The sequence below is a fragment of the Dermacentor andersoni genome, chromosome 5 (genome assembly GCF_023375885.2).
Source record: "Dermacentor andersoni chromosome 5, qqDerAnde1_hic_scaffold, whole genome shotgun sequence".
NCBI lineage: Eukaryota > Metazoa > Arthropoda > Arachnida > Ixodida > Ixodidae > Dermacentor > Dermacentor andersoni.
In genome coordinates this window covers 145,376,821-145,392,397 of record NC_092818.1, presented here as the reverse complement: position 1 = coordinate 145,392,397, position 15,577 = coordinate 145,376,821, and the positions used below count along the sequence as shown (strand labels likewise).

At 45.7% G+C, this 15,577-nt stretch overlaps 1 protein-coding gene across 1 annotated transcript; it reads left to right on the top strand.

The window, feature by feature from the left end:
• Nucleotides 1-2,826: 2,826 nt before the first annotated feature.
• On the top strand, nt 2,827-15,449 carry LOC126531365 (leucine-rich repeat-containing protein 58). The gene is made up of 2 exons (XM_050178868.3): nt 2,827-3,359; nt 14,755-15,449. Exons 1-2 carry the CDS (start codon nt 2,836-2,838, stop codon nt 15,365-15,367), a joined length of 1,137 nt encoding a protein of 378 aa, XP_050034825.1. The 5' UTR covers nt 2,827-2,835; the 3' UTR covers nt 15,368-15,449.
• The last annotated feature ends 128 nt before the right edge of the window (nt 15,450-15,577 follow it).

The following is a 15,577-nucleotide window of genomic DNA, read 5'->3' as shown; positions in this document are numbered from 1 at the left end:
GTACATGCTGCCGCAGGGAGCAGAGTTGCGCATAACTTTTCCGGCGCCGCTCGCACCTCTATTCGCCGAGCGCTACCACGTGGTGGAAAATGACGTCAAATGTTCAACTGTGCCACTGCGAAGCCAACTTTACGGGCGCGGCGCCGACTCGTCGTTTCCGTCAGTGCCATCGACATGAGAAAGTTTTGCCCCGATAGTTTGGGGCCCCAAAGAGCTTTGCGGGTGTTAGCGTTGGGGCACGCAGGAGTGAAGAGCTTTAGAATAGGGCTTTGCTTTTGCGGATAGCGTCTTGCGCTGACAGCGGCACTACGGCGTCGAAGGAAAGCTATTGGAAATAATTAAATAAAATATACCATTTTATGTTGAGAATAGTAATTTTGACTTGCGTGTTTTCGCGTTTACTTGCAATTTAGAGTTTATTCTGTAAGCAGCAAACAAGTAGTTGCGCTTAGTCTTGAGTAACCAACATTACGTGCCTTCACCAGCCAAGCTAAGCCATGTTAGGGCTACGAGCCATAAGATCCACAATCGAATTCGGAATCCAAAATTTCCGGAGTCCCCCTCTACGGCGTGCCTCATAATCAGAAAGTGGTTTTGGCACGTAAAACCCCATAATTTAATTTTTGTTTAAATTCGGAATCAGCGGCGTCTAATGAATGAATCTTCATAACACACGCTAGTTGAGGGAAAGCGATAACTGCATTCACTTCTCCTAGCTTGCGAACTTCACGCGTTACCACGAATCGAACCCAGTTTGGTGCTAAGTTAGAGCTGTCGTTTGGATGGGTGCCGCCATGTTTGCTTACGCAAATCTTTTAGGGCAACTTTTGGGCCTCCCGCTAAATCAGAGAAATAGCGCGCCCGACGCAAAACCCAAGCGCAGTTTGCATCTCGCGCATGCGCAGTAGCTTCGACGCTATTTCTTTGTGGCCCCAAAACGTTTAAACGTTTGGGGCCCCTATCATTCTATGCCCCTATTTTAAAACTCTCTGCGGACGGTCGAGCATGCGTTGCATTCATCGGCTCCGGGCTAGGTTCGGTATTCGACGACATAAAGTCAAGGACCTTGTTGACTGATACAAAACACATCATATTGACACTTGTATACCAGTATGACGGGGTCCAGCGTACCAAAGCGCACAAACCGCACGGAAAGTGGCAAAGCTTTTTACGCGGTGCCGTGCGGACAGACGTGCGCCGGCTACTGGGTACGGGCGGAGACCGCGGCCGGCTCCGAAAGGGACCAGGATATGCGAGGTACGTTTGCCCTGTTTACAGAGGTGAGTTGGGCTTGTTTATATTAAAACAACATTTATCTCAAGTAACACCCCTGTTAACGCTGAGATGAGTTCGCCTGGCATGGGAGGTTGTACGATTTTTGGTGTATATGCGCAGCGCGACACAGACGCGGGACAAAAAATGAACGACACGTCTGTGTCACGCTGCACATACACGCCAAGAATGTTGTCTTACCAACTCGCCCAATTCACTGTGCTGCTTGTACGATTGTTCTGTCTATGCGCGTCTCGAACAGTGTGTTCAAAACAGAGTAAATACTAGATAGCGGATACAATTTGCCCGTTGCACCCTGGTTTTTATCTCCCTTGCTTTATATTTTGTTTTTTTTTGTTGGCGTTCTAATTTTCATGTAACGTCGATGTGCTAGCGTTCATTTTTTGCAGTAAGCGAAAACCTCGCGCACTCCCGCTTATGAAACAGCTGTGATAGCTTAAGCATTTACCGCCTGCAATATCTTTCTTGCTAGATCGGCCTTAGTCGACTTGAGGAATGCAAAATTCTGCCTGTATGCTTAATAAGCGCTGTGTTATAGTAAATGAACCTGAGTGGCATTAGGACGTCAAGAAAAATGTGTTCTCATATTACAGTCTGCAATGTGTGAATAATTATTTTGCAAGTTTGCCATCTCGATGTTATTAGTGCAATAAAAATGACCTCTTGTTACTGTTAATAGCCTGTTGCCTCTCCAGTTGCTTTGAATTCTGCCCCCCCAAGGCTCCGAGAACCAGCAATCTTGCCCTACTGCCAGCAGCCATTGCTCAACCATTCCCCTGTACGAAATAAATTTGATCTAGAAGCTCCTGTATCTTGAATCTTTTTCCACTTGCAGATTTGCTGCTACGAAGCAACTGTTCAGTATGCGGTATGAATGAATCATAAAAATAAGCTTTGCATAAAGTGTGTATGCGAACATTTGAAATGCGTTTAAATCTACGTGTCTGCACCGTATGTATCGAAAACGTGCAGCTGCTGTGAACGACGGTTAGCGATAAATGAGACTCTGTTAAAGGTCACTGACATAACTGCATGCACGATAGTTCGCTTGGCGACGATCATTAATCGGCTTTTCGGCAGCCAAAATGAGTTCACGTAATTGTTCACTTTACGTGTGTGAAATTTTGTTTAAACATCCTTTAAAACATTTCTTTGTCTTCCAGCCTCAGCGAGAAAACTTTACGGCTTGTAGAAAGAGTATCATGACAGTGATATACGATCTTGAAATAATATACAATATGTGAAAATAAAATGCAAGTTTTTATTTTCTTGTTACCTAAAAAGCTCGGGTGCTTGTCTGGACAAGCTAGAGACGGAGCGGGAACTGACAGCTGCTCTTTAGTCTGACGCCGGTAGGCTCTTAGGAACATAAAAGAAAACAAATAAAGGCGGCGATAAGGTGCGGCGATGCGCACGTGTCTGCTATGGACCCGAGACTGGACTTTGAAACGCGCGCGCAGAGGAAAGGTGAAAGGAGGACAGCCCTCATGACAAGTGACGTAATCCTGAGGTCAGCGAACGTCACCCGGTCTCTGCCAATCTATGCTCCCATCACATCTCATCACGCCTGGCTCGACGGCGCCTCGTGCGAAGATGGCTGTCGACTGGGGCGTCGACGAGTCACCACCGCCTGTGGTGGACCTGTCTGGTCAGGAATTGAACGCAGAAAGCTTGGAATCACGGCTGTCGGACGTAGCTGCGTCGCAAGAGGACGATGGCACGGCGCCGCGGTCGCTGCGGCTGGAGCGCAACCGGCTGGAGAGGCTGCCGTCGGCTGCCCTGGCGCCCCTGGGACTGCGGCTGCACACGCTAGACGTGAGCAACAACGGATTGACCAGCCTGGGTGAACAGCTACCGTGCCCTTCTCTGCGCGTGTTGTTAGCGCGGGGTAATCGGCTAAACGAGCTGCCTAAACAGATGCCGGCGCCATTGCTGGTGCTCAACCTGTCGGGCAACCAGTTTACCACACTGCCCGATCAGCTGACTCAGCTTAACGAACTGCGACACCTCTACATGGGAGGCAACATGCTAGACCAGTTACCGGACTGCGTCGGAAACATGCTCAGGTAACTACTGCTTCGCAGCGTCAGCTGTCATCTGTGACTCATTATAATACTACTTACAATGCGATGACGCGAGTGAAAGGGCTTCAGAATGAAAGTGATGATAGCGCCCTCTCGACTTTAGCCTCTCTCGGCGGCCGCGTGTGTTTTTCTTGGCAGGTGCACAGCAGTTGCCAACACGCCGCGCGCAGTAGTGCTGATAGACCCCGTCTTGTTCCAAGAGCCCAGAAAAGCCAGCGTGCCGAGCGCGTAAAGCTTTTACGAAATATGTTTCCAACGAACGCTGCTTTAATCACATGAACATGTTCCTTGGTCTGTACAAGTCATTTCGTGAAGAGTATCGTGCTGGCCAGCAGCAATACCATCTAATTCATGTTGACAGTAATTCATAAGTTTTTACATAACCTGTTCACTGAAGTTTTTACGCTGAGAATGTGTCCTCAAACTGTACTTTAAGGCTGCATTTTGTTTGCACCATATAGTGCCCAATATTTCATCAGCTCTGTAGGAAACCTTACAGCACTGATTCCAAGCTGCTGTGATAACGTTTCTTTGCAGAGTTGGCCTGCACTGTGTAGGCAGAGATATCTCACAGAGCAGCAGCAATTGCTTTGACTTTGAAAGAGAATGAAATGCAGATTTATACGCTGCTTAATCCTAATTCTTCTCATGCCTTGGTGTGTCACATGATGAGGTAAAGTGTAAAGTGATGTTGGACAAGAGCAAGTGCAATGGTCTGTAAACATACTCTTTATAATTCAAGGCATGCACTGTTATGTGTTATGCGTAAAAAGTGTTTGGTAGAGTCTGCGTGTTCAGAATCCATCAGTGCAATAAAGTTTTGCGGTGGGCCTGACAAGATAATGTTTGTGTCAACTACAACAGGCTGTACTTTTAATACACAATTTTTGACCACCTCAAACAGCTGTAAATGCATAGGCTTTACTTAAAATTGTGTTCATGAATGCAGTAGCTAGCCTGTTCTATGTATACCCATGCCACTCGAGCACAGAAAATAACATTAACTTGCTAATGCCTTAAGTTGTAACGTAATTTGCCTTAATGTTGTTCGCTATCTAATGTGTTCACCAGAACTAATTGCACTGAGAAATGCATATCCTCGACTCTATACCTTGTGCAGTGCACAAGGTGTTCGTTGTCTGTCTGTCTGTGTACATAACAATTAACTACAATGCTCCTGCAAGTAGTTGTACTTGGTTTACTTCCTCAAGTCAGCATTGGAACGGCTTTGACTGACTAAGCCATAGATTTTCTCACTATAACACCTAGAAGGAAATCTGGCGCCACCGTCTATGGGAGTTTCCTAAGGAGCGCTGTGCCATCATGGGAATGACGGTATATGTGTCTGTGAGGCTTGTGTTGGCTGGTGTTGTAAGAGGCTTCGTCTAACACGTGGATATGGCTACATAAATAACGCATCCTTAAAGTAAAATCTTCATAAAATGTTTCCATTCATGCATATTATATCTTCCAGTGAAGTTTACTCATTCATGGCGCTCTTTGGCCAAACCTGGCCCTTGCGCCATAAAAACACCACACATCATCATCATCATCAAGTTTACTCACCTACAATGCATGACCAAGCGAAGAAAAGCAAGAACAGATGACAAACTCTTCCAAAGCAAGCACAAATCTTGTCGTCTGTTCTCCAACTGTAGCGGCCTGCTGATACTTTTTATGCTTCATATAATTGCACATGCAATAGCAAGTTCCCATAGTTAAACAAAACATGTTTTTGTGTGATAATAAAGCTAAAACAACTTTCTACATGCTGTTTTACCAGAAAATTAATCATTGTGACAGACGGAACGGTGCTTTGCTTGCCTGGCTCTCCGAGAACGATGCCAATCCGAAGTCGCAATATACCGGCATTCCCATGCATACCACAGCGCAGCAGCGCCAGATTTCCCTCTAGGTAATATAGTGAGAAACTCTATGGGCCAAGCACTGTTTTGATTTTGGGCTTTGGATTTGACTTGGATTGGCCAAAGTTGCTATGGTCGACTGCAACATTGTAAAAGACAGCTGCATACTCAATATAACGACACTGTAGTATGCTTGCTTTCATGATTCACTATTCGTAAAGGGAAAAAGTAAACTTGTAAATGCATATTTTTATTTAGTACCTTAAAATTGTTCACTTCAGAAGATGCTGTCATCGACATCACCACATCAAATGCCATTAAGTTTGGATGTGTGGTAGCTCTGCAAAAAAAATTATAATTAGGGAACTTAAGGCACTAACACACTAATGTCATTTTTTGTGCCTGTGTGGCACAGGTATTAGGTTACCTTTTCATTGTGCATTTTGCTTGTTTGACAATATCACTGTAGTTTGGCAACATGGTTGTCAAAAAACTTAAACTTGTATAATGTTGTCCTAGGTTTTACAAGCAAGTTTCGCAACCTTTCTTGTCCTTTACTTTGCTACAAAGCATGAACACATATTCATTTATGTAAAGCAAAGCTTGGGGCAGTGCATTATGCACTGGTACCTTGCAGAGGCTTTTCTTGTGCTTATATATGCTGCTGCATATATTTTGGAAGTGCATTGTTTCGATGAGAGCGAAAAATGCTAATGTACTTAGATTTAGGTGCACACATTGGTCCCAGGTGATCAAAATTATTCAGTAGCCTTCCACTACGGTGCGTCTCATATTCAGATCATGTTCTTGGCTTGTAAAATATGAAAACTTAATTTTATTTTATTGCATTGTCGATCAGAAAATACTTGGTTCACATGAGCAACACTGATTGCCCAGCCTGAGTATATCCAATATCTAAGAAAACATTCTAAGCTGGGGCATACTTTCAAATTTTCAAGGCATTAGATTCTGTATCACTTCACTTTAGCAAAATAAAGCTGTGCATAATAAACTTCTCAGAGCCATCAGCTACAGTAAAGAACGAGAAGAAAGGGGGTTAATCGAGGGGCCCGATTTTTATTAGTCATATCAAGAGAAGCCAACAAACAAAAACGCCAAGGACAACATAGGGGGAAATTACTTGTACTTACTAACTGAATAAATAAATGATAAATTAATGGCAATGAAAGTGGATGAAAAAACTTCCCACATGTGGGGAACAATCCCACGTCTTCACATTGCGCCTGTGATGCTCTAACCAATACAGCTATAGTAGCATCTTAACAAAGGCGCAATCTATATTTTTGTTGTTGTGTAACATTCTGAGCACTCTTGTACATATTGCAGAGCACAAGGAAGTGAGCTCTTATGATTTATCTTGTCTCATTCAATTTGAGTGACCTAGGTCCAGTTAAGGTCCTTGCTTGCAGCAATGTGATTACAAACATGTTAGGAAAAAACATCTGTGTTGCAAGTCATACGTTTTCATGTTACTACTTTCCTTTAAATGACAAAAAATGCAGAGTGCATCTCTCCAAGGCCACCCATATATTGCTGAAATGTACCACGTAAACACAGATACTCATTTACTCCTATTTGTCTTGCTCTATGAAATTCTTACGTGCTTACATTCTTCCAAATGAGGGAATCATTACTGAAGCGACTGGAAACCTAATTTAACTTCTTAGTGCACACTCCTCTAAGTATAGTAAAGTTTGCTGTTTAATCGGTTATTTATTTCTGCGTGTTTGACTACAGCCGTGTCACAGGAGAATGCCTAGTAGCGAGGAAGACATGAATTAAAGAGTGTCACAAAGGAAAATAGTTCTTGTGGAGTGATGCAAAAACAATAGTTGCTGTTCCTTTGCTGTGATAGGCACTGACAACAGGGAGAACATTGATGTCTTAGAAATATTCTTAGAAACAGAAACCTTCCAACTGCTGAATATAGCAGTGTCATTTCATGTAGGTATGGTGGTAACGGCACAGCACTCACTGCAGCTTTCATCTTTATTTGAGCAATCTTGCAGGCCTGTGTTCACAAAAATGTTCTTACGCTAGAACTGTTTCTAAAGGCCAGATGAAAGTCAACTGCATTGACATATTATTAGTAAAGGTGGCCAGCCAGTGGCTAACAGCTCTTGCAAGCTTTGTGCCCTTGTACCTTTGGTGTAAGCCCCGTGTGGGTCTCATTCAAAAGATGTTGCTTCTGAACAAATTGCTGGGACTAGATAAATGCTCGAGTATAGAAAACAATCATTAAGCAAGCGATGCTAGTTACGAAGAACATGCAAGTGCCTTATGTGGGTAGGCTGTGATTGTTCACACTGCTGTAAAGATAAATTTTATTGACCCACAACAACAACATATGCACTCACGGCTGAGTCATTGAAACCTGCATACATTGACGTGGTGCATCTGTACATATATATATATATATATATATATATATATATATATATATATATATATATATATATATATATATATATATATATATATATATATATTCTTTCTCTTCTTCCGGACGTCTGTTCAGTGTGTCGCAGGGAAGATAATCTAATTTAATGGTTGATAGGTGAACTAAACTGTAAAGCTGCTCTGTAAACGGCGTTTCTGGTTTCCTCACAGCGCCGTAAGTGTCAAAATGCAGCAATGTCCTGCTCTCACGTGACCACACATACCGTGTCACGGCATCACAACGCAGTATCTTCCTGGGAAACGAAACCGAAACTGCCATAGCAAACCTATTATGTTAAATTATTTACGGCGCTGTGAATCTTCTCATTATTGTTTTCTAGTGTTTAAAGTATAAAAGCTCTAGTTAAGCAACAATAATGAATAGTCGGAAATATCATGTCAGTACCCCTTTAAGCTGTTTTATCAAATTACGCGTTTGCATTAGAAAAAGTCGCAGTTTCGCCCGAAAGGCGAAGCATCGATTGCGATAGCCAATGAGTGGACAGCTATACGAAGTAAGGATGGTAGTCCTATCGGCCGTATAAGGGTTGTAAACATAAGCGTACAAACTGAATTAACAAAGATGGTGTCACGCGCGCACAAGTAAGCACGAACACGTCTCACTCGACCGCGGAAGCAAGGCAGCAGCAGCGAGCAAATTGACCTTCGTGCTGCCTCTCGCATCAGCGGGAACTAAGCGGGGAAACGCGGCGTACGGCGGACTCTGCCCCGTCGCAGGTGGCTTTCAAGATACGGTGGCCCGGGCGGGCGAGCGCGGCCATTTAGTAGAACCCGCCCTCCTTAACTTCCCGCCGGAGCCTTCCCGCCGGAGCGAGATTGAGCCGCGATCGCCGGCCCACCCTCGTACGCTTTCACTGGCACATGCAGCATACGGCGCGCGGCGACAATTTTATCGCCCTTGCATTTTATACGGAACCTCACGGCGACGCCGACGGCAGAAATACGCCTGGAGTGTCCATATAATTGGTATCGTAATAAAAGCTGACACTCTGTGAGATGAGGCTTGGTAAGCGAGAAAAGACGCGAGAGCGAAAGACTGGTGGCGCCGCCGCCGTGAAGTTCTCGCACCAGCTTGCTGCAACGTCATGAATTTTGACATCGTCTGCTCGGGTCTAATTAATCATTTATCTGTAAAGTAAGACTACAGTGCATTTTAAAACAACCGATGACTCAAACAAGAAAGTTACGGTCACTTTTCCTGAGACAAAAACGCCCTAATACGAGATAATGCCTTTGAATTAGTGGCGCACCGCTGACCTACCTACTTTTGGCGAGAAGTTCACGTAAGAGAAGTTTCATTTTCTCCGCTAGTGACAGACCTGTTACCACTTAATAAATGCTGATAGAACCTTGAAATACTTTTATGCGTCTAACCTGTCTTCCTGTTCTACTGCTTCCTCAATTATTAAAAACAATGTAGTAGAGGTAAATAGGTTATTTTTTTTCTGCCATATAACGCGAATGGTTCGGCGTCGGCGGACATCAAAAATTGTGTGGCGATATCTGGTTAACAATTTGACTAGGATGGTCTGACGTTTTCATTCATTGCGTTGTGACACGTATTGCAGTCGCCGAATCGAAGCCATTGAGGATTCAATGTTTGATTACATATAGCTGGTATCTATAATCCAGTGACTAGCTTTGAAAGAAACTTGCAGCGAAATGTCCATCGACGTCATGATTATTTCCCGGAAAGCATTCCTCCCGCAGTGAGCGCGGAAACCATGCGCAACGAGTAGCATTTTGAGGGCAGATTTAGGAGGCGGATATCTTAAAGCTGGTGTTAGTATAAGGATGCTAACTTAAGCACTGACCGGTTTCAAATTCCGCGATTGCAACATGTGCCCTGAAATAATTAAATAAGAAATTCAATCAGCGAATTTAGATTTTTATTCCATGGTAAATACACAGTTTCTAATGGCCGTATCGGCGCTCATTAATTCGTTACCGGAGATGATTGCCTTTATATCGCTGCAGCAACAGTGGTTCCATCTTTTCTTTAAAATAATTTCTAGTTCTGGGGGTGCCAAACTAACCAGTATGACAAGTAATTTTTTTTATTTTTTTATATCCAATTTAACAATCTTTCTAGCCGCCTTGGCAGCACAATTTTATGGCGTGAGGTACATTATTCGAGGAGGCGGACATTGCGTAGAAAATCGCAGTATATGTACTGCTAATTATAAAAATAATATTGAACTTTAAACTAGTCGCTATACAACTCTAAGAATTAAGCCTTACTTCATGAGCCCCTGTGTACATACATGGGAGCGGTGAAATCGCATTTCTCGGCATTGACTGAGCCAATGGTGATCAGGTTTGTTGCATTTAAAAGTAAATGTTAAAACCTATCGACTTAAGGAGTAGAGTTTTGATTTAGCCATTGATGTTTCTTTACAAAATTTCTAGAAAATCGATAGAGAAGTAACTGAAAAAGTAGACCCTTTAACTAGCAATAAAAGATTATATAAAAATTTCGAAACTGCTGCTATTGAGACATCTAAAGCGGACAAAACATTTCTATTTTACATTGCTCTCAATATACCACTAAATTGTGGGTCGGAAGAAGTGTTTGCTAGAACAAGTGTTGTAATTCAACATCTTCACGTAAGCTCTAACGTATCACATGCGCCCGCTTTAAAAGCTCTAACAAATGCTGTCTTCTCTCTTAAACAGTTCAAACCAGTTCAACGGTTGTCTACTGAGAGCACTTCTTTGTTTTACCCGGTTGTCACACGGAGCACGTTCGATCGCGATTGAGCCCGATCTGGATCGAAATTATAGACCGCCGATTGGCTCCTTGGAGCAAGCTGCGGGAAGGAGCCAATCGGCGGTCTATAATTTCGATCCAGATCGGGCTCAATCGCGATAAAAAGTGGCCGTGTGACACCGGTATTACATTTATTTGAATTGGGAAACCAGGGTTGGCTCCCAGTTAAAGCTTCGTCTCAGCAGTCCTGCTGCTTTTTATCGCACGAGTGAAGGCATTGCGGGCACAATTCAAAAGCAACGCCTTTGTTTCGCCATTTCGGTGTCAGAAGGTGCGAAGCAAAACGTCCGGTGGTCTCGAACCGTTGACTAGTCGTCGACACAGCGGTTCCCCCCCCCCCCCCCCCCCCATTTCCAGACGTCACACAGTCCTTGACAAATGGCGTTCGCTATCCGTGGGAGAGGCTTAGAGGCAGCGATCTCACTTTAAAATTTCGGATTAATGGCCCACATCAAGTCGCGATTGGTGAGTTTAAGCCGGCGAGTTCTCAAGGTGTGTCCACTTGGAACGAATGTTGAAACTAGTACTATGCATTTGAAATAAGTGCTGTCAAACTTGCGGCCAGTAGGCACAGTTGTCCCACTAACATTTAACCAATAAGCGCCTTCCAAAACTGGGCGGGACAAGTTTAACTAAAGAATAGAGGGTCTTTAAGTTTAACTGGTACACCAGTGCATTTCGTCGCACTATTTGCGATGAGCCGTGTCCCGCAGGGGCTGCAGACGATATCGTCAACCCTTTCCCTGCAACGGACCACTTCTTTCTCGCACTATTTCGTAACGCGCATCTCGAAAACTGATGCCAGCCTCAGAATTCATTATTAGTGGATGTGCTTTGCGAACTCGCGCGCTCTGTTTCGTAAATTGTAATATGCGCCCTAAAGTAATTATATAAAAAGTTGTCATTCAATTGGTAATTAGTCGATCGCGCATATGCAAGTAATGTACGCTTATTGAAGTGATATAGCTCAAGGAGGCACTATTGTGTTATCTGCTGCGGATGAATTTTTTAAAATGAGATTCGGTTAAGATAAACAAGAAAGAAACACCTGGTATACACTACTGTCACAAACTGACGGAACAAATTGGATGCTTGAACCACAGCTTGAACGTCGTTCTTGGCTCTGCGCCAAAACGAAGGCGGTAAGCAGTCACGCCGTCGGCGACAACTTTCACTACACGAGCTCTCCGATAAAGCCCACATGGCCGCCGCGTACGTGATGCGCCGTGCGTATTCGTCGAGCGTCAGGGTCATGGAAACTCGGCCACGGAGCGAGGCAGTAGTTGCACGCTCTCCGGTCCAAAGGTTGCGTAGAACGCACACCCGCATTCGGAGTATTCACACGAGGGCGTCAAGGGCGCCGTGTGGCAGAAAATCCGGCGTCCGGCGTCGGACATCGCTCCGGCAAAAATAATTTCGAACCAAATTCCGAACCACGCATACCCAATTACTCGTTTACCACCAAAGTTGCTCATACATTGTCTTTCATTCTTTCCAAAGTTATACCTCGGCATGTTGAGAACAGCAGCCCACAAACAAATGTAATAATAATAAAAAGAGAAAGAAGCGCCGGCAGCGCATATCTTTTATATTAGCTGTTTTCAGAGTGAAATATTAGAAGTGCAAAACAGTAACAGGAGGTCGACTCACGCAAGAGGCCGCGTTTCTACCAGAAAGCCCGCCTTCGTGCATAGCGTTCGCCGCCAGCGTTTCCTGGTAAACGTTGCATCAGCTGCGGTTGCCGGGAAGCATGAAAAGCAGTCAGGGGTCTTTGAATGCTATCGCTTTCCACTGTTAAAGGCGAAGCTTAAGCGTCCTCCAAATCTTTTGGCGCGTTTTGTGTTGGCATTGCGGCAATGATCGTCGACTTGATAACATCAGGTCAGTTCTAATGAATATCACGCAGTTTTTTTCTGCTTTTTTATCAGCTGGCGTGAACTGAGAATATTGGCGTTAGCCTATAGGTGCAGGCAAGCGCTGCGCAATGTATGCGAGTGTTGGGAATCTTGTCGACCTGCTTCATCTGGTACACGACGTATGTGCTTTTGTTTATTGACCCGCGCATGCCTTGAGTTTTGGTGTTGGGCTGCTGAGCACGAGGTCACGGGATCGAATCCCGGCCACGGCGGCCGCATTTCGATGAGGGCGAAATGCGAAAACACCCGATTTAGTTGCACGTTAAAGAACCCTAGGTGGTACAAATTTCCGGAGTCCCCCACTACGGCGTGCCTCATAATCAGAAAGTGGTTTTGGCACGTAAAACCCCATAATTTATGTTTGTTTCCTTAAGTTTGCACGAGTAATCAGCTCATTTGACGGGACTGTTTTTTGGTAACATCCGCAAGAAGTCAATAGCGGACAATAAGAAGAGTTTACGACAAACTTCATGTTTGGCTGAGTATGAGCAAACCGAAAGTGGGGAAAAAAAGGAACATTTGCGGCCGATATATAGGAACCGGACCCAAATGCTCAGTATGACGCGTGCGTGGGATGCTCTAACCAAATTAACTGCGACGGTGTTTGTCCGTCCGTCCACTTCGTGAAGTATTTACATATACGTGTAAACATATAGCCTGGGGGGGGGGGGGGGGAGGCGTTAGCCAGCGCCACGCATGGCCCTATAACAGTGGACGTGCCACACCCTCTGCACCGCAGACGTCATGCAGTATGCGATCTTTGGTGTATACAAATGGCCGATAAACCATCGCTTTCCTTGATTTCATTGTCTGCTGGCTTCTTACAGTTGTGCGAGTGTGTGTCACATACAAAGCATTCATTGATAGCAGACTTTGCAGACCTAATGAAAGAAAGATATATTGCGTCGTAATATGACTAGTATCGTTGGCAGTAAGGTGTCTTCTTTCTTTCTTATGCGGTGAGCGCGAAGAGTTCGAGCAATTGCACAACTTATTTGTTAAGGCCCAGGGTGAATGATTATGCTGCGTATTCTAGGTAGTCCTATATCCAAGAGCAGTCTGTTCTGGAGATGGGTTGTAAGGTTCGTCTCCTTCCTATTGCGCGATAGCGCATCGCTGGCCTTGTCAGAGGCGTGACGTAAGCTGGTGATATGATGACCCGGACTTGGTACACCTTGTCTGAGTGTTCCGGAGTTGATAAGTGCTTATCAGTTATCCGCTGAAAGGAATCGCGGCATTAGGTCGCGCGTCGACCATATTGAATATATTAGCACCAGATTGGGCTTTGCTTTTCGCTTCCGTAGCGCGTAAAAGCTTCGAATCGCAAGTTTAATTGACAGCGGATATTTCTAATGTTACAATATTAAAATACTTTTGGAAACGGTAGCCTCCAAATATGCGATATTAACATAATTAGAAAAGGGTGGCGATGTCGGCTTGTTGGTGCATCTTGATGGTTGAGCGCAGGGAGACACAAGGACAACGGAAGAGACATTGGAGGCACAGGTGCTACGAACAACAATGATCCTAATTTCCTTCACCGAATGGAACAAAATGCTACCTTCAGTCAGTGACGTTACACATCACGTGGAACACTTTTCAAACAAAAAAGAAAGTTAAATTAGATTTTTCATGTTTGGCTCTCCAGTAACTTGGTTGCAAATCGCTATGGCCGTGGCAATGAACTGACTACTTTAGCCATAAAACAGACTGTAAAAGATATTAATTCCCGAACTTCGTGGAGAAGTGCATTGGCGTTCTAGTTAATATTGTGCTTGAATGCATACAAGGACGATTTGTTAAGGAAGTAACTGGAACGCCAATGCATTTCTCCACAAAGTTCGGGAAGCAATATTTAGAAACTGGTATCATCCTGAAAATTCGTTCCAAGTGGATCCGTCTTGCGAACTCCACGGCTAGAATTTGTAAATTGCAATATGGGCCATAAGGTAATTAGTTAAAGCGTAATTAGTCCATTATGTATTTAAGTTTTTTGTGCAAGTAGTGTCCGCCGCTTCGAGTAGACCACCTCATGAACTAGAATTGTGCTATCTGCCACAGGCAACCTTTAGGAATTTTGGAAAGGGTTCGCTGAAACACCCTGCATATAAAGATAATTTGACTGAGAAGCTTGTCTGCCACTGTTAGGGGAGGGAGGCGTAGGCATAGGTTATTTGCCAACTGATTCGCTCTCTCGCCTCTGTTTGCCAGCGCCATCCTCTTACGGAGGTTTATAAAGATGCTTTAGAACCTTCATGTCCCCCCCCCCCCCCCCCGCACCGCTTTGTTCGGCGTTGTGCGGCAAGAAGCTCCTAAGGGCCGCGCGTGCTTCTTCTCACGCGCAGCCTGGAAGCTCTGTACTTGGGCGGCAACCAGCTCGAGGAGCTGCCGGCCTCGCTGGGCCGGCTCTGGCGGCTGCGCAGCCTGTGCCTGAGCGGCAACCGACTGGCCAGCGTGCCGGCCTCGCTGGCCGACTTGCGCAGCCTGCGCTCGCTGGCGCTGCACGACAACCGGCTGCGCACGCTGCCCCCCGGACTGGTGCGCCTGGGCCAGCTGGTCGAGCTGAGCCTGCGCGGCAACCCGCTCGTGGGCCGCTTCGTGCACGACCTCACGTACCGGGCGCCGAGCCTGCGCGAGCTGGCCGCCCGCTGCGCGATCCGCGCGCGCCTGCACGAGTCGCAGGAGGCGAGCGCCTTCCTGCCGGCCAGCGTGCGCGAGTACCTGGCGTCGGCGCAGCACTGCGTCAACCCGCAATGCGGCGGCGTCTACTTCGACAGCCACGTGGAGCGCATCCAGTTCGTGGACTTCTGCGGCAAGTACCGACTGCCCCTGCTGCAGTACCTCTGCTCGGCGCACTGCAGCTCTCAGCTGCAGGCCGACTCCTCGGCCTCCTCGTCGCACGCCCAGGATCCGGTGGAAGAGGACCCCGACCGCCTGCGACGCGTCCTGCTCGGGTGATTGCCGACGTTGGGCGCAGTGCGGGCGCGGCGATTGAAAAGGGACCACGTGGCGTGATTGATGGACGTCCGCGTACGAGCAGTGTGCGTGCCGTCGCTCTGCTGTATACCTGATGATATATACTGACACGTGAACGCAGTACAGGTTGCGCCAGCGGCGTTGTATAAGTGAGGCCTAGCACCTCCTTTTCTCATAACTATATTGCCACAA

Bases quoted from the DNA above. Each gene is read 5' to 3' on its own strand.
- LOC126531365 (XM_050178868.3), top strand. From the start codon at position 2,836: ATGCTCCCATCACATCTCATCACGCCTGGCTCGACGGCGCCTCGTGCG. The intron at 3,360-14,754 runs GTAACTACTGCT...TCTCACGCGCAG, and splicing joins TGCGTCGGAAACATGCTCAG to CCTGGAAGCTCTGTACTTGG.